This window comes from Rutilus rutilus (assembly GCF_951802725.1).
Source record: "Rutilus rutilus genome assembly, chromosome: 19".
Taxonomy (NCBI): Eukaryota; Metazoa; Chordata; class Actinopteri; order Cypriniformes; family Leuciscidae; genus Rutilus; species Rutilus rutilus.
The window spans coordinates 30,015,261-30,038,672 of NC_140232.1; the positions used below are offsets into that span (position 1 = coordinate 30,015,261).

At 35.8% G+C, this 23,412-nt stretch overlaps 1 protein-coding gene across 1 annotated transcript; it reads left to right on the top strand.

Moving 5' to 3' along the window:
- Window positions 1–375: 375 nt before the first annotated feature.
- ptpn18 (protein tyrosine phosphatase non-receptor type 18) lies at window positions 376–18,992 on the top strand. Its single transcript, XM_084389534.1, has 17 exons — window positions 376–668; window positions 5,265–5,373; window positions 6,331–6,407; window positions 6,614–6,709; window positions 6,801–6,839; window positions 6,924–6,992; window positions 7,214–7,276; window positions 8,628–8,770; window positions 9,166–9,232; window positions 9,486–9,563; window positions 9,807–9,884; window positions 12,431–12,513; window positions 13,812–14,128; window positions 15,493–15,524; window positions 15,956–15,989; window positions 17,036–17,125; window positions 18,503–18,992. The coding sequence occupies exons 1-17, from the start codon at window positions 570–572 to the stop codon at window positions 18,574–18,576; spliced, it is 1,548 nt and encodes a 515-aa protein (XP_084245660.1). The 5' UTR covers window positions 376–569; the 3' UTR covers window positions 18,577–18,992.
- The last annotated feature ends 4,420 nt before the right edge of the window (window positions 18,993–23,412 follow it).

Sequence of the window (23,412 nt, forward strand, 5' to 3'; positions counted from 1 at the left end):
ACTGATAATTTGTAAAAATCGTTTAATTAATTTCATAATGACTGACAGTGGTGACTGATATTCCATTACAACACAATAAGCGCTTTTGTGTGTGTGTAGCCTACTGTGTAGCCTATTATTTAAGCGAAAACTGTTCTATATAAGCTGGTTTGGTGTCCCAAAATGACTATTGGGCAGATCAGTTCAGCATGTGTAAGTTCCTACTTAACGTTACAAGTTTGGAAATAGCAATTGTGACATTACGTGATTGTGATCTTTCTTTTTCACTAAATGAGGAAGTTGTAGTGGTTTGGTTTCTCCCTTTACCGCTTCAGGTGAGGCTCTGACCGCGGATTGGCTGGAATGATAAAGTGGGTGTGGCGACGGCTGATGATTGACAACGCCGAACATGAAGGTGACCATTGACCAACAACAATCAGCGTGAGAAACTTCCCTGTGTCAGTTTTGCTGCCTGGATAACTTTACCAAGACGGAAACAGGGCATATTAGCTGCTAAATGATCATATGTGTGGTGAAGAAAGTTAGAAGAGTCCAGTATGACACAGTAAGATGCTGATGAGAGTGATTATATGGTGATGGAAGCGCACCTGTTGAGGTTCGTGGAGCGGGTCCGCAGTTTGCCCGACCATGACAGCGGTCTAGACCAACTCATCTCCACCGAGTTCAGCGTAAGTCCTAAACTTTTATATATAATTGCCAATGCTTCATATTACTTACCAGATCATATCAGTATAAATACGTTGACACACGATGCTATTAATATGTTTTTGGATATTGTCATGATATGTATAGTCAATAGTCAAAACAACAAACTTCTCTTTGTGTAACGTTTTGCTTGAAAGGTGTTATTTTTATTGGTGTGTGAACCCTTACGGAAATACTGTAGTGATATCATGGTAGCTACTGTAATGGTAATACCATACTTTGGGAAATACACATAGCCTACATACAGTACCAGTCAAAAGTTTGGAAACATTACTATTTTTAATGTTTTTGAAAGAAGTCTCTTATGCTCATCAAGCCTGCAGTTAAAAAAAAAAAAAAAAAAAAAAAACGTAATATTATGAAATATTATTACAATTTAAAATAATGGTTCTCTTTTTTAATATACTTTAAAATGTAATTTATTTTTGTGATGCAAAGCTGAATTTTCATCAGCAAGTACTCCAGTCTTTGGTGTCTTATGATCCTTCAGAAATCATTCTAATATGCTGATTTATGATCAATGTTGGAAACAGTTGTGCTGCTTAATATTTTTTAATAACTTTTTTCAGGATTATTTGATGAATAAAAAGTTTAAAAGAACTGTATTTATTTAGAATAGAAATCTTTTGTAACAATATACACTACCGTTCAAAAGTTTGGTAACAATAACTATTTTTTTTTTAAAGAAATTAGTACTTTAATTCAACAAGGATGCGTTAAATTGATAAAAGGTGATGGTAACGATTTATATTGTTAGAAATGTTTTTATTTTGAATAAATGCTGTTTTTATGAATAAATGCTGTTAACGTTTTACTCATCAATGAATCCTGAAAAAAGTATTCCAAAAAAATATATTAAACAGCACAACTGTTTCCATCATTGATAATAACTGAGTATCAAATCATCATATTAGAATGATTTCTGAAGGATCATAAGACACCAAAGACTGGAGTACTTGCTGATGAAAATTCAGCTTTGCATCACAAAAATAAATTACATTTTAAATATATTAAAAAAGAGAACCATTATTTTAAATTGTAATAATATTTCATAATATTACTGTTTTTTTTTTTTTTTTTTTTTTAAACTGCAGGCTTGATGAGCATAAGAGACTTCTTTCAAAAACATTAAAAATAGTAATGTTTCCAAACTTTTGACTGGTACTGTACATAGCACTCTCAGACAGGCTACTTCTAAGAATACCATGGTTTTACCATGGTAACTTACATTTAAAAAGAATGGTACCATAGTACTCTTGAGTACTTCTTTGTAAGTGAAGTTCCTTAGAGTAGTGTAGAGACCACGGTAAATGGATTTGGAAATAATTCAGTTCCATTGTATACCAAAGGACATCCACTGTATCATTGCATTACCATGTTTTGTAGGCATGATACCATGGTAATGATAGCAGTATTTGAAGTACTTTGTACCATGGTATTTGATTATGGTAATCAAAGTTCCATGGAACTACCATCATATATTGAATCATCACTATACCGTGGTGTAAATACATGATCAATTTATGGACATTTCTAACTACATGAACGTGCTTTAGTTTTTAATTTTGTAGCTAATTTTATGAGTGAGAGTTAGTTTTACCTTAGTGTTAAATATATTTTAGACAACCGTTTATTTATGTTTCTTTGCAAATGAGTTGATTACGGCATGCTAGATAAAAAACAATTCACACAACATTTGCATGAGCAACAGTAAACAGCTGAAAGATCTTTCTGCTCATTCCACTCAAGCTTTTTTCATTTCAGAATCTTAAACCCAGCTGACAGGGAACCTTCAAGATTCTCTCAAAGTTATGAACAAACGTTCTTCCAGTAATGTTAATAGAATGTTCATTCAAAGATATGTGGTCTTTAATAACATTCTCAAAACATTGGCACACACACAAAAAATTACTTTATTTATACATCGTTCATGGAACATTTTTAAACAGTGCTACTTTCAGAAGTTTAGAGTACATTCAAAAGCAACGGTCCCATTATGTTTGCAAAATTATCAAATGTAACTTTCCCTTAATGTTTTCTCTAACGTTCTTATAACCAAGATTATAATTTTTTTTCAAAATGTCAGGTTTTTTCAAAATGTTTTAAACTTTCAGAGGACATTCAGAAATAATGTTTTCATAACTTAATAGGAACATTAGCAAAATGTTCTAGAGTATAATTCCGTTAGCTGGGAAGAGGATTGTGGTTGTATTGAGTGCACTTTACATACACTACTGGACAATTAACTGTCCTGTTTAGATGTGAGAGCCAGGACACATTATACCATAGCCTACATCATATATATATATATATATAATATGTATGTATGTATGTATGTATGTATGTGTGTGTATATATATGTGTGTGTGTATGTGTATGTGTATATATATTATATATGCAGAGCCGGACAGTAACGGAGTACATTTACTTGAGTACAGTACTTAAGTACAATTTTGAGGGATCTGTACTTTACTCAAGTATCATTTTTGGGGAGTACTCATGACTTTACTCAAGTACATTTGAGAGGCAAATATTGTACTCTTTACTCCACTACATTTCTATCCATAACCGTGAGTACCCGTTACTTCTTCTAAAAAAAAAATCTCGGAAACCCTCAATTTGTTGGTTCCCTCTCAAACGTGATTGGATTGTGCAGGCGCCACTGATTGGGACAGCCTATCAGCAATCACCTCAGCTTTCCACCAAAGTCAACTCCATTGTCAGATTTAGATAAGAGACAAAACCATGGACGAAACAATGGATGAAGACGCAGCAGGTCCATCCCGGGACTGTGCCAACCCATGGACCCACCTCGCCAGACTATTTCAATTTTCTGAACAAGTTAATGATAGTTTTCACTTCAAGTGTTTGCTGTGTTTACCAATGTAAGCACTGTGGCAGTAGTAATGCAATATTTAGAAAATGTACTCTTGTACTCTTGATACTCAAGTACTTTTAAAAACAAGTACTTTAGTACTTTTACTTAAGTAGACATCTGACTGTAGTACTTTTACTTGTACTTGAGTAAAATTTAGCAAGGGGTATCTGTACTTTTACTCAAGTAATGAAGCTGTGTACTCTGTCCGCCTCTGTATATATATATATATATCCCACACACACACACATATATATATATATATATATATGAGAGAGAGAGAGAGAGCGCGCGCAAGAGCTCCATATTTAATATTTAAGACATTTATGTTCCCTGCCAGTGAACTTTAATAATCTAAAATCATAATTATCTTAGACTTAATGGAATAGTTCACCCAAAAAATGAAAATTCTGTCAACATTTACTCACCCAAGTTGTTCCAAACCTGTATGAGTTTCTTTCTTCTGTTAAACATAAAAGAAGATAATTTTGAAGAATAAGGGTAACCAAACAGTTGACAGGCACCAATGACTTTCTTCCATAGTATGGACTAAAATACTGTGGAAATCAACTGTCTGGTTACCGACATTCTTCAAAATTATGTTCAACAGAAGAAAGAAACTCATACAGGTTTGGAACAACTTGGGTGAGTAAATGTTGACAGAATTTTCATTTTTGGATGAACTATCCCTTTAACTGTTCGTTATTACATTCTACTGCATGTGGTTACAATGATACCAACATTTTACAGAAGTATCTGTTGTTTTTTGACTCGTTTGGCTGCATTAGTGAAAGTAAGAGGGCATTTGTAAGAAGCACAGTCTACAGTTCCTCATTGAGTTTCTCGGTTTTTACTGGCAGCGTTCAGAAGATGAAGCGTCTGTGGAAAAAAACACTCGACACTCTAGTGCTTGTGGTAAAGGGGACAGAAATGGTTTGTGATGCTCTGTGGCTTCTTTTACAGAGACCCAACCGAGAGCATCGTATTGAAAATAACGCATGTGAGATGATCTCTTCTGTTTTTAGACGTGGAAGTACAACAGAGAGCAGTCTGTGGCTGCCTCTATTTAAAGACATTCATTACTTGTTTGTTTGTTTGAGATGAGTTGACGGCTTTTCGCTAGCAACCCCTAGGTCCGTTTCACACATACTCCAGTTCATATATGGATTTCAGCATTTATTAGAGCACTCACACTGTACATGCTGGGTGACAAGTGAGCTGCAGGATCGGTGCGGTGAAGCAGTGCACAATGGCCACTTGCTGCTTCCACACCGCATACAAACTGGATATGCGCTACAAAGAATCATGTGTGAAACAGGAATGCATGAATGGGTCAAAAGTATACCTTGAATGCAATGCAAATCCCTATGCATAAAAACGCATCTGCCAAATGCATGAATGTACTGTACATGTTTAAGTTAATGTTATACTTTCAGTATGTTTGGTCATAGTAGCATAATAGCATTCATTTGGGTTTGATCTGTAATGTTTTAAAACCATATCCACCCTCAAAAAAAGACCCTTTCATGGCTTTTATGAGCTATTAAAAAGGAATTCACCATAGCATAACAAGCAACAGGATGCCACCTTGTGGTCACATGTTGCAACCGTGATGTATTTAATAAAACAAATAAAAAATATATTTTTGATCTCATACCTGTGTGTTTTCTCTTTCCTTTTTCAGTTGATACGACAGAAAAGTGCATCATTGAAAGAGGAATGTGGCCTGACCACTGCGGCAGGAGAAATCAAAGAAAATGTGAAGAAAAACCGCTATAGGGATATTCTACCCTGTACGTAGTCTTATCAGAAAAGGTTTATTTTAATTCTATTAAAGGTTATTAAGGCTTTTTCTTGGTGAAACAGTTTCTGTAATTAAATTCAGTGCAATTCACACCATGCAGTTGTTACAAAAAAGATGTGTTAGCTGATAACATGGACATGGCCTTTATTGTTTTTCCAACATCAACGTTTTAGGTTAAAAGTTCCGTTAAATTCAATGCAATTCAATTAGTCCTGCAGTGAGACTTCAACAAATGAACTTTATTAAATATATACTTGCAGTCAAAAAAGCTGCTTGCATAATTCTACAAAAAAAAAAAAAAAAATGTTGTCAGTGCTTAACAATAAGGCTTTTTGTGCTGGCCCAGTCAGTCCCTCCACAAACTATATTACATTTATTTTTTACATATACATTACATATACATTTTAATATTTATATTTTTCATTAAACATTACTTTTTTAAAACAGTTTGCAATAGTGTATTGTTTATATAATAACTAATAATACATTTTACAGCTACAATATAACTCATCAAAACAATGGCATAAATGGTGTTTTTTATTATTTACAACCCATTTAACTGATGCTAAGACTAACACTTTTTGTGTGTTCGTAAATTGCATGCTTTAATATTCTATCAGGATTTTCACATCTGACAGTGATCTCAAATCTCATCAGCTCTGAAATATATGTGACTCACAGTTCCTCTCAGTGTGACACAGAATAATGCACTGAAGTTATTTTACATGATTATCTGTCACATCTGTCAAAACATGCCTCCTATAGTTAACTTACAGTACTGTTTTTTTTTTTTTTTTTAGCATTGCAATGCCAAAAGCATGTCATAATATTTCATAACTGAGTCTCCACAGTGTGTTTCCTGATAAATTATTATGAGTTACTCACACTGATGAGAGGAAAAATATGCAAATCCTTGTTATTATTTTTAATTTTTTTTGTATTCCAGATGATCAGACCAGAGTCTGTCTAACTCCAACCACATCTGAATATGAGTCTGATTATATTAATGCCAGCTTCATCAAGGTACTGCAGTGTTTTAACTTCAACACTTCTTATTTGGAGCATTATGTACTTTTTTTGTGATTAAGAAAAAAAGCTTTTTAAGAACGTAGTAGTTCATTTTGTACAGTATGTGTAAGACACATTGGTGTAGAGGTAGTTTTTGTTCATTGATAGATAGAAATTATTTTTGTTGTATTATATTCATTTTCTATATTGTTCACCACTAGGGAGCTGTTAAGAACAAGCTGTATATTGCCACCCAAGGCCCTGTGAGCAGCACTGTGGTTGATTTCTGGCGTATGATTTGGCAACACAATGTAAAGGTAATTTATAGCTTTATAGCTTCAATGCATACTTCATTGCTTTTGAACTATTTCTACTTTTTCTAAGTCTGGTCTGTTCTTTTTTTGTTAGGTCATAATCATGGCTTGTCGCGAGATTGAGATGGGAAAGGTAATCTTAATATTTCCTTTGTTGTTCTGTCATACGCCTGTCATTTTCTTGCCATTTACTGTTTTAACAACCTCTGTTGTTTAGAAAAAATGTGAAGTCTACTGGGCATCAACCACAGACACATCCACTTTTGGTCCCTTTACTGTCTCAACTGTAAGTGTTTTCTGTGCTTCTCAACAATGAACAATGTGTGTAATTCAACAGTTAGGTCTAAGAGACAGGATATTCACAACTTTTACAACAGTTCCTTTTGATGTTATCTCCACGCTTCATGAAATTTGTGTCAGTTTTTTGTCTGCAGTTTGATGCAAAGTGCAGTTGCAAGGCCCCACTAGATGAAGTTCTCCTGATTACTGTCATGTTTATGTCTGCAGTTTGATGAGTTGCGACCAAATGAGGAAGTCGTTGTTCGGACGTTGGTGGTAAAATATTGTGATGTAAGTGTTGTCTCCAGTGTGTCATTAGTAGATGTGATATAGACCTGATGTAATGGAATTGTTTAAGAATATAATATATATATATATATATATATATATATATATATATATATATATATATATATTCTTAAACAATTCCATTATAATTCCTGTATATATATATACAGTACCAGTCAAAAGTTTGGAAACATTACTATTTTTAATGTTTTTGAAAGAAGTCTCTTATGCTCATCAAGCCTGCAGTTAAAAAAACAAAAAAAAACAGTAATATTATGAAATATTATTACAATTTAAAATAATGGTTCTCTTTTTTAATATACTTTGAAATGTAATTTATTTTTGTGATGCAAAGCTGAATTTTCATCAGCAAGTACTCCAGTCTTTGGTGTCTTATGATCCTTCAGAAATCATTCTAATATGCTGATTTATGATCAATGTTGGAAACAGTTGTGCTGCTTAATATTTTTTTTATAACCTGAGATACTTTTTTCAGGATTATTTGATGAATAAAAAGTTAAAAAGAACTGTATTTATTTATTTAGAATAGAAATCTTTTGTAACAATATACACTACCGTTCAAAAGTTTGGGAACAATAACTATTTTTTTTTAAAGAAATTAGTACTTTAATTCAACAAGGATGTGTTAAATTGATAAAAGGTGATGGTAACGATTTATATTGTTAGAAATGTTTTTATTTTGAATAAATGCTGTTTTTATGAATAAATGCTGTTAACGTTTTACTCATCAATGAATCCTGAAAAAAGTATTCCAAAAAAATATATTAAACAGCACAACTGTTTCCATCATTGATAATAACTGAGTATCAAATCAGCATATTAGAATGATTTCTGAAGGATCATAAGACACCAAAGACTGGAGTACTTGCTGATGAAAATTCAGCTTTGCATCACAAAAATAAATTACATTTTAAAATATATTAAAAAAGAGAACCATTATTTTAAATTGTAATAATATTTCATAATATTACTGGTTGGTTTTTTTTTTTTTTTAACTGCAGGCTTGATGAGCATAAGAGACTTCTTTCAAAAACATTAAAAATAGTAATGTTTCCAAACTTTTGACTGGTACTGTATATATATGAGATGTTATGGTAAACTGTTCCTTTGAGAGTTTCTATTTAAAGAAAATCTGTCAAACCACAAAATTGCAGTGTACTTCATATTGAGTGTCTTGTAAAACACTGTTTACTCTGAAACGGTTCCAAACAAGGAACCGCTATAACCATCTCAGTGTGTGATGTTTCACATTTTAGCTCATTTCAAACATTGTAATTTGGTGTAGAAACCATATTCCATTCATAGGTCAAAACTGGCCATCTTTTCCACACAGGAAGCTCGTAAAGTGTTTCATTTCCAGTATACTGCCTGGCCGGACCATGGAATTCCAGACATGCCGGATGGCATTCTGGGTATGATGGAGTTGGCTCGCCAAAAACAGAGCAACCAGACGGACCCTGTAGTGATCCACTGCAGGTCTGTATCACACACACAGCCGTCTCTGTGTTTTTTTTCTGTGCCTCTGACAAATGACCCATCTGCCCATGAAAATTCATCAGGTCGTGTCCGTCCGTGTTGTTAGGGTGCAGCAGGGGCCGGCCTGTGTTCCTCTGGTTCCATGCATTTTAATGGCACCATTTAAATGAAGTGAGACATGTTAAATATTCAGCACCTGATGTGGCGCTGGAAAAGCCTGTTAACTTCCAGACTTCAGCACAGATTCACTCATTACCCTCTCTCTATATACATGAGAGAGGCTCTGTCCAACAATATGGCCCATAATTCCCCCCGTGACCCTCTGAACCGAGACTCGGGGGAGAATGGATCATATCATATGGTATGGAAATGTGACAGCTTCTCTTGCTTTACAGTGCCGGGTGTGGTAGAACCGGGGTCATTTGTGCAGTTGACTATGTCAATGATCTACTACTGACAGAGGTATTAACACCATAACCAGTACAAAATGTATATACAGTGCTTGAAGGTGAAACATACAGTATATATATATATATATATATATATAATGTATGTAGCAACATAAAAATACAAGAGAGAGAGAGAGAGAGATAGATAGATAGATAGATAGATAGATAGAAATACCATTGAAAGAACACATGCTAGAAATCAGTACTATTAATATGATTTGATCTGACTAAAGAAATTACATGCATATGCATTATTTTATTTTCAGCAAATACAAGAGGATTTTAATATATTTGACCTGGTATTAGAGCTCAGAAGACAGAGACCTTCAGCTGTGCAGACCAAGGTGACATTACAAATTTGTTTTTGTTTTTTTTGCATGGCACAGATAATAGAAAGCATTTACAACTTAAGTTCTTCAACTGTAATTGAACCTTCTTCCCATTAAAGTAAAATATCAAAGCCTTGATGCTTATGTGTTTATCTAATCCGAGCACATGGATAGACCCATTCAGCCCTGTCTGTCATATTCCACAACACCATGTGAATTCCTGATGTCATTTTGTCATGTTTATGTGAATCTCCTCAGGAGCAGTATGGATTTGTCTTTCATACGGTTGCTGAGATGTTTCAGAAGGTCTTGCAGGAGAAAAACAAGAATACAGAGGTAAGACGCACACTGCTGCTCAAAAGATGTTTTTAATTGAAAACGATTAATATTTCTATTTGGGCAAGGATGCATTAAATTGATCAAAAGTGACAGTAAAGACATTTTTTATGTAATAAAAGATTTCTATTTCAAATAAATGCTGTACTTTTGAACTTTCTATTTATCAAAGAATCCTAAAAAAAATCAAGATACAAAAATATTGTCATTATCAACATTTATAATAAAAATAAATGCTTTTTTAGCAGCAAATCAGCATATTAGAATGATTTCTGAAGGATCATGTGACACTGAAGACTGGTGTAATAATGTTGAAAATTCAGCTTTGTCATCACAGGAATAAATTACATTTTAAAATATATTCAAATATAAAACATATTTTAAGTTGTAATTATATTTCAAAATATGATTTTATTGTCAGTCAATAAAGTTTGTATTGTATGTTTGATAAAATAAATGCTGCTTTGGTGAGCAGAAGAGACGTTTGAACGGTAGTGTAACTAAATCCAATTTAAAGGGATAGTTCACCCCAAAAAAATACATTTCTATCATCATTTACTCACTCATATGTTGTTCCAAACCTGCATGATACTTTCATACTATCTTTCATACAATAAAAGTAGTCCATATGACTTGTGCACTATATTCAAAGCCACCTAAATTCATATGACAACTTTTAGTGCAAAAACACACTGAAATTTAAGTTGCTATTCATTGATAATCGTCCCCTCTGCCATAGCGCTGAAATTCACTTTTAAATACATTCAAATATGGCATTTGAATAATGTCAAACTGTCAGCCTTGTCCTCATACTAAGCTATCATCAGACAAACTCAACCAAAATAATGTCAAAATACCAGTCTCAGCAAGTATTCTCGTGAACACAGCCAGTTGCATCTTAAATGAACGTAAACAGTTGACAAAGAAATCAAATGTGTATCGTTATATTGGATCCGTGCATTCGGTCTTAAAGTGACAGCAAGCTGCTATCTAAGTCAGTAATGTTAATGGGGTAGTTCACCCAAAAATGAAAATTACCCCATGATTTACCCTGAAGCCATCCTAGGTGTAAATGACAATTACCCAATTACAAAGTGTTACTCTTTTGGCGTAAATCGACTTGCGTAGGCCGTCTGCCGGAAGCTAGTTATTTTAATCGAGAAAGTTTTAAATATGTATATTTTTCTTACATAAAAGCATCGCTTCGCCTTTATTAACCCCCCGGAGCCATGTGGAGCACTTTTATCACGGATGGATGCATACTGATATACTTCAAAACATAAATGGCCATTCACTGCCATTATAAAGCTTGGAAGAGCCAGGACATTTTTTTAATATAACTCAGACTGTATTCGTCTGAAAGAAGAATGTCATTTACACCTAGGATGGCTTGAGGGTGAGTAAATCATGGGGTAATTTTCATTTTTGGGTGAACTATCCCTTTAAAGGTAGAGTTCACCCAAAAAGGAAAATGCTGTCATTAATTACTTACCCTCATGTCGTTGCAAACCCGTAAGAATTTCGTTCACACTCGAGAATGAACCTCATTGGTTCTTGTGGAAGCTCAAACGTGCTGCATAACATGAGAATGAACCTCATTGGTGCTCGTACGTGAAGCGAACATGCTTGAGCTTCCGTTTACCAGATCTGATGTGTGATTTAATTAATGTTTATATATGAATAAAAGCCTAAATTCAATCTGTTCATCATATAAAGTGATCAAGTCTCTTCAGAAATTTTTGGACTAAACCTCTCAATTCATATGGATTAGTTTTATGATCTCTTTATGAACTTTTTGAAGCGTCAAAGTGTCAGTTGGAGAGACAGAAATCTCTCAGATTTCATCAAAAAGATTTTTGTGACACATTTGTGTTCCAAAGATGAACGAAAGTCTTACGGGTTTGGAGTGACATGACAGTAATTAATGACAGAATTTCATTTTTGGGTGAACTAACGCTTTAATCAAACAACAAAACACAGTTTTAACAAAGATTAATTTATATTTAATTTGTACAGTGTGTATTATACCATAGTGTTAATTAACATTTAGGCCTAACTATTACATGTCTGTACTACAGTTAGACCTTACTTTATTTGTAACTTTGTTAAATTGTATTTATCTATGCTTGTAATTAGTGTATTTGATCTTATTTTCGACTGACTGTTCACTTGCCTCCAGTCATGTTTGAACTGTATTGGGTAGGCTAGTAGTTTTTGCTGTGGTATCAAAGTACTTAAAGTGTGCTTTAAGTAATAAATTAAAAGTTACATTTATAACCATGTTGTTTAAAATAAAATCTCTCTGCCATTGCATCTCGCATGTTTACATCACATCTTGTTTTACTTCCTCAAGACCTTGAGCCCTGAGCTTTAAAAAGGCAGTTTAGCAGGAAACACGTTTGCTGTGTGCTTCCTCTATGCAAATGCTCAGGCATCCTTCAACAGTTGAACACAGACGCTCTGTGTAGCTGCTCTCCCACATCGAGTACGTATTTCACTATTTGTTTGTCTTTTTTTTTTTTTTTTTTTTATATTGGAAACACAAGACTTCGACCTCTCTGTACATCAATGCGGTTTCACCGAAGGCTTCATTGAAATTAGGCAGCCTCAACGTACCTTCTAAAGCACGGTAAGACCACAAATGACTCTTATTTCCAAATTTCTAACCTCGTTTGACTGTTTGCGGATGTCTGATTAAAATCAGTGGTGGCCACACAGCCAGAGGCCAATTTGAGATTGACAACAGCGCAGTTCTGCTAACTACGGCGCCGTGCGTCACACAGGTGGACTCAGCCAAGATGCAAGCTGTTATTGTCGCTTTTGTCTCGCACACCACACTTTTCTTGTCAAACACTTAACTTCATCAGAGTTAATGTGAGTTAATCTCCTGAGTCATCGCTGGATATATTTCTTCGCACAGTGGGATTCATGGTGGCGTTTCTGCTTTGCATACAGATGAATATGACTTTTGTAGTGAATATTGTGAAAATGTGACTATTTTGCATGACTGCATGCTTAGATTATATGGAGCATTTATTCATTTTTAAGTCAATGTGTTCTGTTATTGCTGTTCGCCTTGTGTCAAAAACATATTTCTTAAGATATATTGAAAGCAAATGTGACAATTGGTCATTATACGTTGCTGTATATGGGGTCCCACAATGCACCAATGTATTCAAGATAACCAGAGCAAAATGTGAGTGAGGTACAAGTCTTACGTCACTGTATAATTTAATGCAATCTACATTGTCACAAATACCCATTGACTTATAAACTAGCAATGTAATTGACATGTTAGTGACCTCATCTCTTTACCATAGTGAGGCTTATATTATGACTAGATTCTTGCTTTTTTTGTGGACGCTTGTCTGCGCAAAACTGTCCGCTGTGTTGCTAGCTAGTTGCTAGCAATGGTTGTTTCAAAGAAGTTCAACTGCATGTCTCTAATATTCTGTCTGTAGATATGTCTATTTTTTTTTTCTTGCTTATTTTATCGTTCAACAAGTCAGATCACAGAATGCCCCTGATAAGTGTACTTTATGGGATGGGAGGCGGGCACGCCTAGACGGTCTAGAGACCGCAGTCTTTAACATCAGTTGCTAGTGCGCCTCTTGAGCGCAGCTCTAACTACCTGGCCTCCATTACACTCAATCCCCCTAATCCTCACTCCCATCCGGGTCACGGCACCAGTGTAACCCCTTTGGTTCTACTCGCATCGCTCGGAGCGGGATTTGAATCGGCGTTTCTGGTATGGGAGGCGGACACGCTAACAAGTGCGCTGAAGACTGCATCCTCTAGCATCAGTCGCTAGTGTGTCTCTTGAGGCCAGGGGAGTGAGGTTTACCCGCACAGCTCCTACTAGCTGGTCTCTGTTACTTTTCATATCATGCCGACTTTAAATGTGTACTTGTCTGTCTGTGGTTTCAGAAATCCTCCTCTCAAGCCCAGGCTTTCTCATCCTCTTCCTCAGACCAGGATGAACGACACTTATGCAGTCGTCAACAAGCCAAAACTGCAGCCCCCCAGCTCTGCCCCCCATTCGAACTCTGTCCATTACTATGACAATGCTAATTCAGAGAAAATCAATAAGAACGCTGTCTACAGTGCAGTTAAACCTAAAAACAGACCTGGATCACTCCTGCCTTCTCCCACCTCACCGGTTTATGACAGATCAACGACAGCCAATCAGAGAGGAGGACTGTCACCTAAAGTAATGGACCATGAGGGTTATGAGCTATTGCCAGGTAAGGGACTATTTGAATGGCTCGTATTTTTATTAAATTCGTCTTTTATTCCATAATTAGTGGTGGCTTTTTTCAATTTTCACCTGACGAATGAAACAAATAAAAATGTCAGTAGCCGTTAAGTAACCACGAAGCAACGGCCCTGAACCAGAATTATTTTAGTATTATTTATATGCTTGTTATAGTATTTATAAACTTTTGTAGTTTTATAGGTTTTAAAAATATAGTTTTTAGCTTTCATTTATTTTTGATTTCTGTTTAATTTTAGTAATTTTCTTTAATACTGCAAATTAAACTTTTTCTTTTTTCAGTTAGTTGCCAATGCAACATTTCTCAATTTGTTTAGGTTTTTAATCTAATCTAATATATTTTTATTTCACCTTTATTTCAATTAATTAATAAAAAAAAAAAAAAGATTTATTAGTATAATAGTTAATTAGACCAACAACACAGACATTGGTCAGTGCAAAACTTGAGTGTTGTGGATAGTTGATAGCGTGGCTGCAGTTGCTACAGTGCTGTGGGTGGTTTCCAGGGTGTTGCTATGCACTTGCTAGGGTGTTCAGGGAAAACCACACAAAACTGCCCTGGCAACGATCCACAACACTCAAGTTTTCCATGGACCAAACACATTTTCTTATATACTGAGAATCTCGCTGAATTGAAAAGGAATTAAAGTAGACAAAAAAACTGCAAACTCAGCTCAACACTAAAAGTAAGATCATTTCAGACAGAGGGAACTTGTTTGTTTTAGGAGAGTAAAGTTGGGAAACTTCTGCTTGCAGCTTTCACTGTCCTCTCATGACTGTTCTATTTGAGTTCTTCTCTTTCATGTGATCACCAGGGTATTCAGAGCCCTCTCATTTGGTGTTTATCTGTTAAAAGTTCAGTTATTTTAAGCTCATATTTCCATATCTCTCAGGGAATTAAAATGCCTTTTTGTTTCATCTATTATTGAACTTTTAAAGTATCGGCAGAGTCCTAACAGGTGAAGTGTGAAATTTCTGTGCCACAAAACAGAAATAGTCAGTTTTTTTTTTTTTTTCATTTGCTGAGCCAAAGGGTAATACGTCAGATGTTTGTACAGCACCAGTGTTTACATACCAGTTACATATCAACCTACCAATGGCTTACTGTATGCTTTAATATGTAGATGGCATAAAGCCTAAAAATATATATATTTCGCCTTTTTAAAACTGTTTTAGAGGAAAAATAATAATTTGTTTTTGTAGTAGTAATAGTGGTGGTGGTCTGGTTATATACTTTTTATAGATAAAAATAAATTTTTATAAGATAAAAAAAAAAATATATATATATATATTTTATTCATGATTTCTGAATAAACCTTCTTTTTTTTTTCTCAGGGGAGTTGAGGTCCATGAATAGAGATGCACAGGTAAATGATCTGATTGGTATTAAGATTCTGCAGTCATTTATGCTTGGCAGATGGGTTCGTTCGGTTTCCATGTTAGCATATTAGATGTCAAATTAAAGTGCTAAGTACATATTTATCTTATACGACTCATTTATATGCAGCTATTGGCCCATATTTCCTCTCTGCAGTGCACACTTGTAGATGTGTGAAATTTGTACTTTTTTACTAGTTTCACATTAGATACACATTCCGCCTCTTCCTGTAATATGAGGCTTCTAGCTGCGATCACACTCACAAGTTAACAAGCTTTAGCAGACACGTACATTTAGTAAAAATAACCTGACAGATTGAATATTTCCACTGAATATGATTCTAATGTGTATTTGATTGATGATCACAGTCTTTGTAACCCTGATAATCAAATCTAATTAAATTGCATTTGTGTTCCTCAGCCACAAGTTCCTCTTTCACGATCCCCAAGTGCAAGTAAGTGCGTTGTTACGTGTTAAATGTACTATGCAAGTTGGTCAAAAAAAAAAAATGCTTATGCTAAATGGGGTGTTGATTAATTTTAGCCCTTTTTTTTATAATTATGATACATGATTTATGGTCTATTAACTGAGAGTCTACAAGGACTTTTTGTACTTTAAAAAAAAGTATTGTGCTGCGTCCCAATTCACATACTATCCTATTCGAATATATAGTATTAGAATTAGTGTATCCCAAATTATAGTACTTTATGTTGAAATGAGAAATGAGTTAGAATGATTATATAATGATTAGAACTACAAACAAACAAAAAAATTACGTATATGTGCGAGTCCGACAGTAGTAGGGAAAGTAGAGAGGTTTAGATAAAGGGGTTTGAGTGATGAGTAATCAGTATCTAACCTGACAAAAATATATTTATTCAGTGTTATCCACATTATATTTCATCTGCAACAGCATTGTGAACTTTTGTACAGACATGTTTAGTCATTATCTTTTAAATGCATCATTATGCAAATTGCAAATAGATGAGTCTCCGCATGAAAGACCCACGACTGGCAGATCAACGTGCTAGTTACTATATTACTCTTTAAATAAAGTAGTACATTCAATTAAATTGAATGTGAAGGATTTTAACTGTGACAAGATGATTGACAGGGCAGTTTAAACAGTGACAGGATGGATGTAACTAAGTGACAGCTGTCCTTTAAAGTAGTATTATGTCTACTAATCTTCTGATACACACAAACACGCATAAAAGTATGTCGTTTTTCTAGTAGGCGAATTGGGACGCAGCGTTGGTCACACCGCCGGGTGAATTTTGATGTTGAATGACCTCATTTTGTGTCATCAATCCACTTTTGAATGCTTTTAAATACAGACTATAAAGAGTAAGGTGTGTTGATAGTGATGTAGGAGTCATTTCAGTTCCCCTGAGACTCCTTATCGACGCTATCTAGCAGTAAACAGGAAGCGTTAGATCAGTGTTGGTTGCAATCTAATGCTCTGAGGTTATTAAACATTGTTAAACATGTTTTTCTCAGCTGAGAGCCAATCTTCTACAGATGATGATTATGAATATGTGTCTAGCGTTGTCAAGGACGCTAACAGCCCATTTGCTCCTGGCGGCCTTGGTGAGTTACACCATATGCACACTAAATCTTCATTCTGAACATAAGAAGATAAATATTTAGGTTTGGATGGGTTTTTGGACAAATCTGCTAGTTTCTAGTTTCTCAGTCTTCAAAAACAATCTTATTGTACTCATGTAAATTGTCGTTTAGTAAATAAAAATAAATAAATTGCTGTTTTACAATAGGTAATCTGATAGATTGTGGGCAGGGCACAACTTTCCAGACCACACACACACACACTTACAACCACAAAGAAGTGACATCACGTGGTGGTTTCCAGGCAACCGTGTTCATATCTGGGAAATGCCAACATTACTTTTGCTGTTGCTCGAATTTAGGGTTAGATGTTTAAACAAACCCCTATCTTTGTTATTAAAAGCAATTGTTCACTCAACAATATGTTTCCATCCAAAGGTGCAAATGTAACTTTTGTGCAAAATTGGAATATCGCATTAAAACATTTGCGAATAAAGCGCCGTTTCTATCCCATGTGTTCAAGAGAACAAACTTGTTCATATTAGCATGTGCTGAATGGGATTACCCAGTCAGAGGAGCTCAGAAGAAACCAAGACCAACCAACCAAACCACACACACACACACACACACACACAAAAGTGGCAAAATATCTGTAATAAAAATAGAAGTTTGCAATCAGGGAGGCAACTGTGGCTCTTTTGTCCTACATCATAAATGACTTGCATTTGAGATGCTGTGCAGTGAAACCGATCCGCTGGTTGGTCCAGTTATCCAATGACATCCTCTTAAGGCAAAGTCATGCAAGTTTTTTGCTGCGCATTGAGGGATTCCTTCAGTAAATGAGTTTCCATCGTAGTTTTATGCGCATGTCTTCTTATTGGACTCAATTGAGCGCATATGTTTCCATCCAGCATTTTTGTATCCCAAAATTTGAATAAAAATAGGTCGATGGAAACATGAATTTTTCTTCTGTGCATCAAAAATTACACTTTGAAAGAAAATTGGTTAGAAACTAGCTGTGAAGATTCTTCAAAAATCTTTGTTCCGTTGTCGCAATTGGAATTGCAGACGAATGGAGCTTTCACACTGAATGCGAAACGATTCAATGCCTTTAGCTGATTCACGGCTGCACGATAGGTGGCGCTAACCGAGAATACGTTTTTCCTTATGTATGTATCTAGTAGGTTTTCCCATTCGGCTAATCTTCAAAATTAGCTGAAGGCTCGCCAAGCCCTTTCGATGATGTTGTGTTCTTCAGAACATGTACAAATCTTACTGACCTAGATTTGATCCTGAACCAAGATCCATTTAAAATATTACTTCATATTGACCTGTGCTCTGTTGTCTTGTGTTTCTCAGGGCACATGGTGATTTTAAATCTTTGTTTGTCTTGCGCTTCAGGTTTCAACAGTCGCATAAAGAAACCCAAAGGCCCACGAGATCCACCGGCCGAATGGAGTCGTGCAGAAAGATGAAACCGCAACAGGTTTTAGGTTTTAAAAAAGTGAACATGATGCACAGCTGTTTTTACGCTGGGTAATAGAGCAATTATTTATTTCCCTCTGACGTTTCGTTTCTAGTTTTGTTTGTATTATGGTTTTAATTATTGTAGCAATGTATGATTATGTAGTTTACTTTACTCATGTATTTGTGTGGCAACTTTAAGAAATTGAAAATGTTAGTTCTGATTTTAGAACTCATGTGTGATGTACAGTAAAAGGGGCCATTTTCTTTCTTTCTTTTTTTGTCCACTTACGTTATTCACATTTGTATGTGCCATAATGGTAAATGTTGGTGGTAATCTGTATATGGTATGGTAATAAATTCTGACATCTGTAAGTTGTTATTTAGGATGCTGTTTAGTTTCAATAAATGTTCTTATTGGATGGTTTTCGATATGTTTTCATAGTACATCAAACCTTTTTATCTCAAGAAATCAAGGAAATCATTTGATATGACCTTTTAGCAGGGGTGTCAAACCACAGTCCTACAGAGTTTAGTTCCAATTCCAAACTGCGTTTTTACACCCTTGAACTTCAGTAAGGGGACACCAGTTGTGGGGGAATTCCAAACAAATCAATCCCTTCACGAAGGGCCCTTCCACAAATCGGTTAGCTATGCGATGGTCACTTCAAGGAAGTAATTCTGTTGTTTATGGTCATGTGACCCAGGGTGGCAAGTCCTCACCTTTGATTTTAAATCTAGAAATGGCGGGAGAGTTGGAGTTAATGTATAAACAGAATAATTCAAGTCGTTTTGTTTTGTGATATATTACGCACATTTTCGTCATGCATTTCATATTAAGTTTAAAAAAGTTTCATAGGTAAGAAATGTGTTTAATGCTTAACTTATTGGGAACACACACACGTATAAAGCATATTTTAAAAACTTAAATGTCATAAGTTTGTATCATATTAACAGCAATAATAAGATATTCCTTTGTTGTGGTAACGTTCCATGTGAAGCTAATGAGGAAATGACTTGGTCTTTCATTGCTCCCTAGAAGTGCGTTCTAGACGGTTTCATTATGACACACAAGCACCCTGCTCCCTCCAAAGCCCCCACTTAAAGGCATCTACAGTACCCTTCAAAGTGAGTATGATGCTCGCTTCCGATTGGAATTTGCTCATACCTGTGGTTTTCAAATAAGCCTGAAGGACTTGACTAGCTGGATCAGGTGTGTTAAATTAATGTCGACGCTAAACTCTACAGGGCTGTGGCCCTCCAGGAACTGAGTTTGACATCCCTGATAAGTCAACAGCTTGTTTGTCACTGTTGCGATATGATGCGTTTGTCAGTAGAGGGCAGCGTTGAGGTGTAGTTTCTCTTCATGGCACTCCCCAGAAAGACAGATCTCTCGGGTCATAAAAATAAAGTCATTTACATACAATACAACATGTGCATAATTATTGATGCCACATCTTATATATGAATCTACCCTTTTGATAGTTTACCATAAGAACATCTTAATGCATGACATGGTGTGCTGTGTATAAGAGTTTTAAATTCAGTTCTAAATCCTGTGAGGACTATCTGCCCAATCTTAGCACTCATTCCAGAGATAGAACCATAAAACTTGCCCTCTAAACTCCAGTGCGATTTTTATTTCCGTCATGAAAATCAATGGAATCTTAAGTTGTGCTTAAAGCAGAGAGCACGTTTTCCCAGATGCTCGGCCTATTGGCAGCGTTCCTGGATGCGTGTTTTTGATGATGAATCATTCTTGCAGTATGGTAACAGCAATATCATGCAGAAATGCTGCGAGATGCCTTTTACACCATATCAAACATGCATCGTCTGGTTAAGACGGACTTCTTTAATGTGGCCGCAGCATAAAGACTTGAAATCATATATCCTGTCTGATGACTTAAGTGTCTGAAGACTTCTTATAAAACAGATAGATCTGGTCCTGGATGCTGATTGGTCAATATACCGTTAGTGAAATGTGATACAGGTTGACTTTGTATGGCATTTTTGCAACCGTGAAGGAAGATGCTACTTTATTAATGAATGAATATAAGCATGAATTGTGCTGATGTTATGAAGATAACATTCTGATTTTTCCAAATAAAGTTTCAGTGGCATATTTTTGCATGTAGAACATGTAGAATGTCATTGTCATCAGGTGTTATTTTTAAAAGATTAACATGATTTACATGTATGTACTGTAAGTATGTTGTTGTTATTTTCTTCAATATGTTAATGTAATTATGTTTTTTTATATATATATACATATAAAAGGAACTGGCTTTTTGTTATGCTTTTTGTTTAGTGTGTGTATTATATTATGTATATTTTTCACACACACACACACACACACACACACACACACACACACACACACACACACACACACACACACACACACACACATACATCAAAGGTGTATTAAGTAACACAATTTAATAGGAAAAAATTAAAATATATGGGGAAATAAATTTTCTATTTTTATTTTGACTAATAAATGGTGAACTGCTTACTGTAATACACCTTTGATCATTCGTGTTGCTGTACAAGAGCTGTCCAAAACAAAAATAATGATTATTATATCAAAAAGTCCCTGAAGATGTGTTTTAGCCTGAGGGAGATTTTCTCTGAAGGTGTTGCAGTCAACGGAGACTCATTTTTAGTCATGCAGTGAATATTTTGACTCCAGCCATGCTCCAACTAACTATGTGTGTGTGTGTGTGTGTGTGTGTGTGTGTGTGTGTGTGTGTGTGTGTGTGTGTGTGTGTGTGTGTGTGTGTGTGTGTGTGTGTGTGTGTGTCTGTGCGTGTGTGTGCGTGCGTGCGTGTGTTTATGAGTGTGATGAGACCGAAAGAGCTCAATAGAGGAGTCTGAGGACACACCGACGGATGGTAACTCCTAGGAAAAAAATAACAATGGAACATCTACAGACAGACAAATAAGAGAGGATGTTTGCTAGTGTTCTGCTAATGGCTGCTCTGTTAGCAGTAAAGCCTGTAGGGTGTGTGTGTGTGTGTGTTGGTCTTCTATGAGCTCCTCTGGCTGGGTAATCCCATTCAGCACATGCTAATGTGAAACCAGAATCTAATGACCTTCTGCCATGGCTTTTCAACCCAGGCCTGGAGCAATCTCACAGCAACATCTCATAGATGCTCTCTCCAAGAACGCCCCCACACACAAGCATCCCAGTGAACAAACCATCTTACCATAAAATCTCTCTTATCCACAACATCGCTGCAGAGCGGGTCAGGCGTTATGGTTTGAGTGAATTATTATTGTAATTTTACAGTACAGTCACAGTTACTGGCAATATCCCAATTTGCATAGTATCAGTTCTATATAGTGTACCACAGTCATGCCAATAAATTTAGTTTGAACTTGAATCTAGCGTGCAAGATTAGAATTAGAGACTACTTTTAGTCCCAACTTTTTTAAAAGCTAACTTTTTGTCCAGTGTATACACTAGCGTTCACAAGTTTGAGGTCAGTAAAACGTTTAAAATATTTTTTAGAAGAAGTCTCTTGCTCAGCAAGGCTGCATTTATTTGATCAAAAATAAAGTAAAAACAGTAATATTGTGAAATATTACAATTTAAAATAACTGATGACTAAAATAATGGCAGATTATTACCTGTATTTACATCCTGTTTTCGGTCGAAGTCCACAGTAGTCGATTGTCGAGTTCACGCGCATAGGTTTAGTACCTATGATCACGCGCGTGAACTCGACAATCGATTACTGTGGACTTCGACCGAAAACAGGATGTAAATACAGGTATGTGCGCTGGCTGAATAAACATCATTTTTTATATATTTCTTTCACATCTACTGCAGTCAGATTCACTCGCGTTCACTCAGAAGGAATCACTCACATGACCTGTGCACTTGTAATGACACATCAAGATGATGTGAAGAGGCTAAAAGCAGGTTTAAAACTTGCCCCATTGAAGTCAACAGGGTGCAAATTTTAAAAAGAGGATAACACGGTGTAGGCAACACCGATTTTTGTCGTTGTTCTCTGTGCTGACAGCACTCCAAATGTACAAAAAAATGAGCTCAATGTTAAAATTGACCGGAGTTCTCCTTTAATTCTTCATGGCATAGATTCAACAAGATGCTGGAAACATTCTTCTGAGCTTTTGGTCCATATTGTCATGATAGCATCACACAGTTGCTGCGGATTTGTCGGTTGCGCATCCATGATGCGAATTTCCTGTTCCACAACATCCCAAAGGTGCTCTATTGGATTGAGATCTGGTGACTGTGGAGGCCATATGAGTATTTGAACTCATTGTCATGCTCAAAAAAACAAGTTTGAGATGAGCTTTGTGAGATGGTGTGTTATCCTGCTGGAGGTAGCCATCAGAAGATGGGTACTTGTGGTCATAAAGGGATGGACATGGGCAGCAACATTACTCAGATCGGCTGTGGCGTTTAAACGATGCTCAGGAGTCCAAAAAGTGCCAAGTAAATGTCCTCCACACCATTTCACCACCAGCAGCCCGAACTGTTGATAAAAGGTCCATGCTTAATGTTGTTAAGTCCAAATTCTGACCCAACTATCTGAATGTCGCAGCAGAAATCGAGACTCATTAGACCTCAACTCTTCTATTGTCCAATGTTGGTGAGCCCGTGCAAATTGTAGCCTCAGATTCCTGTTCTTGTCTGACAGGAGTGTCACCGGTGTGTCTTCTGCTACTGTAGCTCGTCTGCTTCAAGGTTTGATGTGTTGTTGTGTTCAGAGATGCTCTTCTGCAGACCTCGGTTGTAACAAGTGTGATGTGAGCTACTGTTGCCTTTCTATCAGCTCGAACTAGTCTGGCCATTCTCCTCTGACCTCTGGCAT

Excerpts from the sequence above, each read along its gene's own strand:
- ptpn18 (XM_084389534.1), top strand. The coding sequence starts at position 570 with ATGGTGATGGAAGCGCACCTGTTGAGGTTCGTGGAGCGGGTCCGCAGT. Across the intron at positions 5,374-6,330 it reads CTATAGGGATATTCTACCCT|ATGATCAGACCAGAGTCTGT; the intron begins GTACGTAGTCTT and ends TTTGTATTCCAG. Across the intron at positions 12,514-13,811 it reads AACGTACCTTCTAAAGCACG|AAATCCTCCTCTCAAGCCCA; the intron begins GTAAGACCACAA and ends CTGTGGTTTCAG.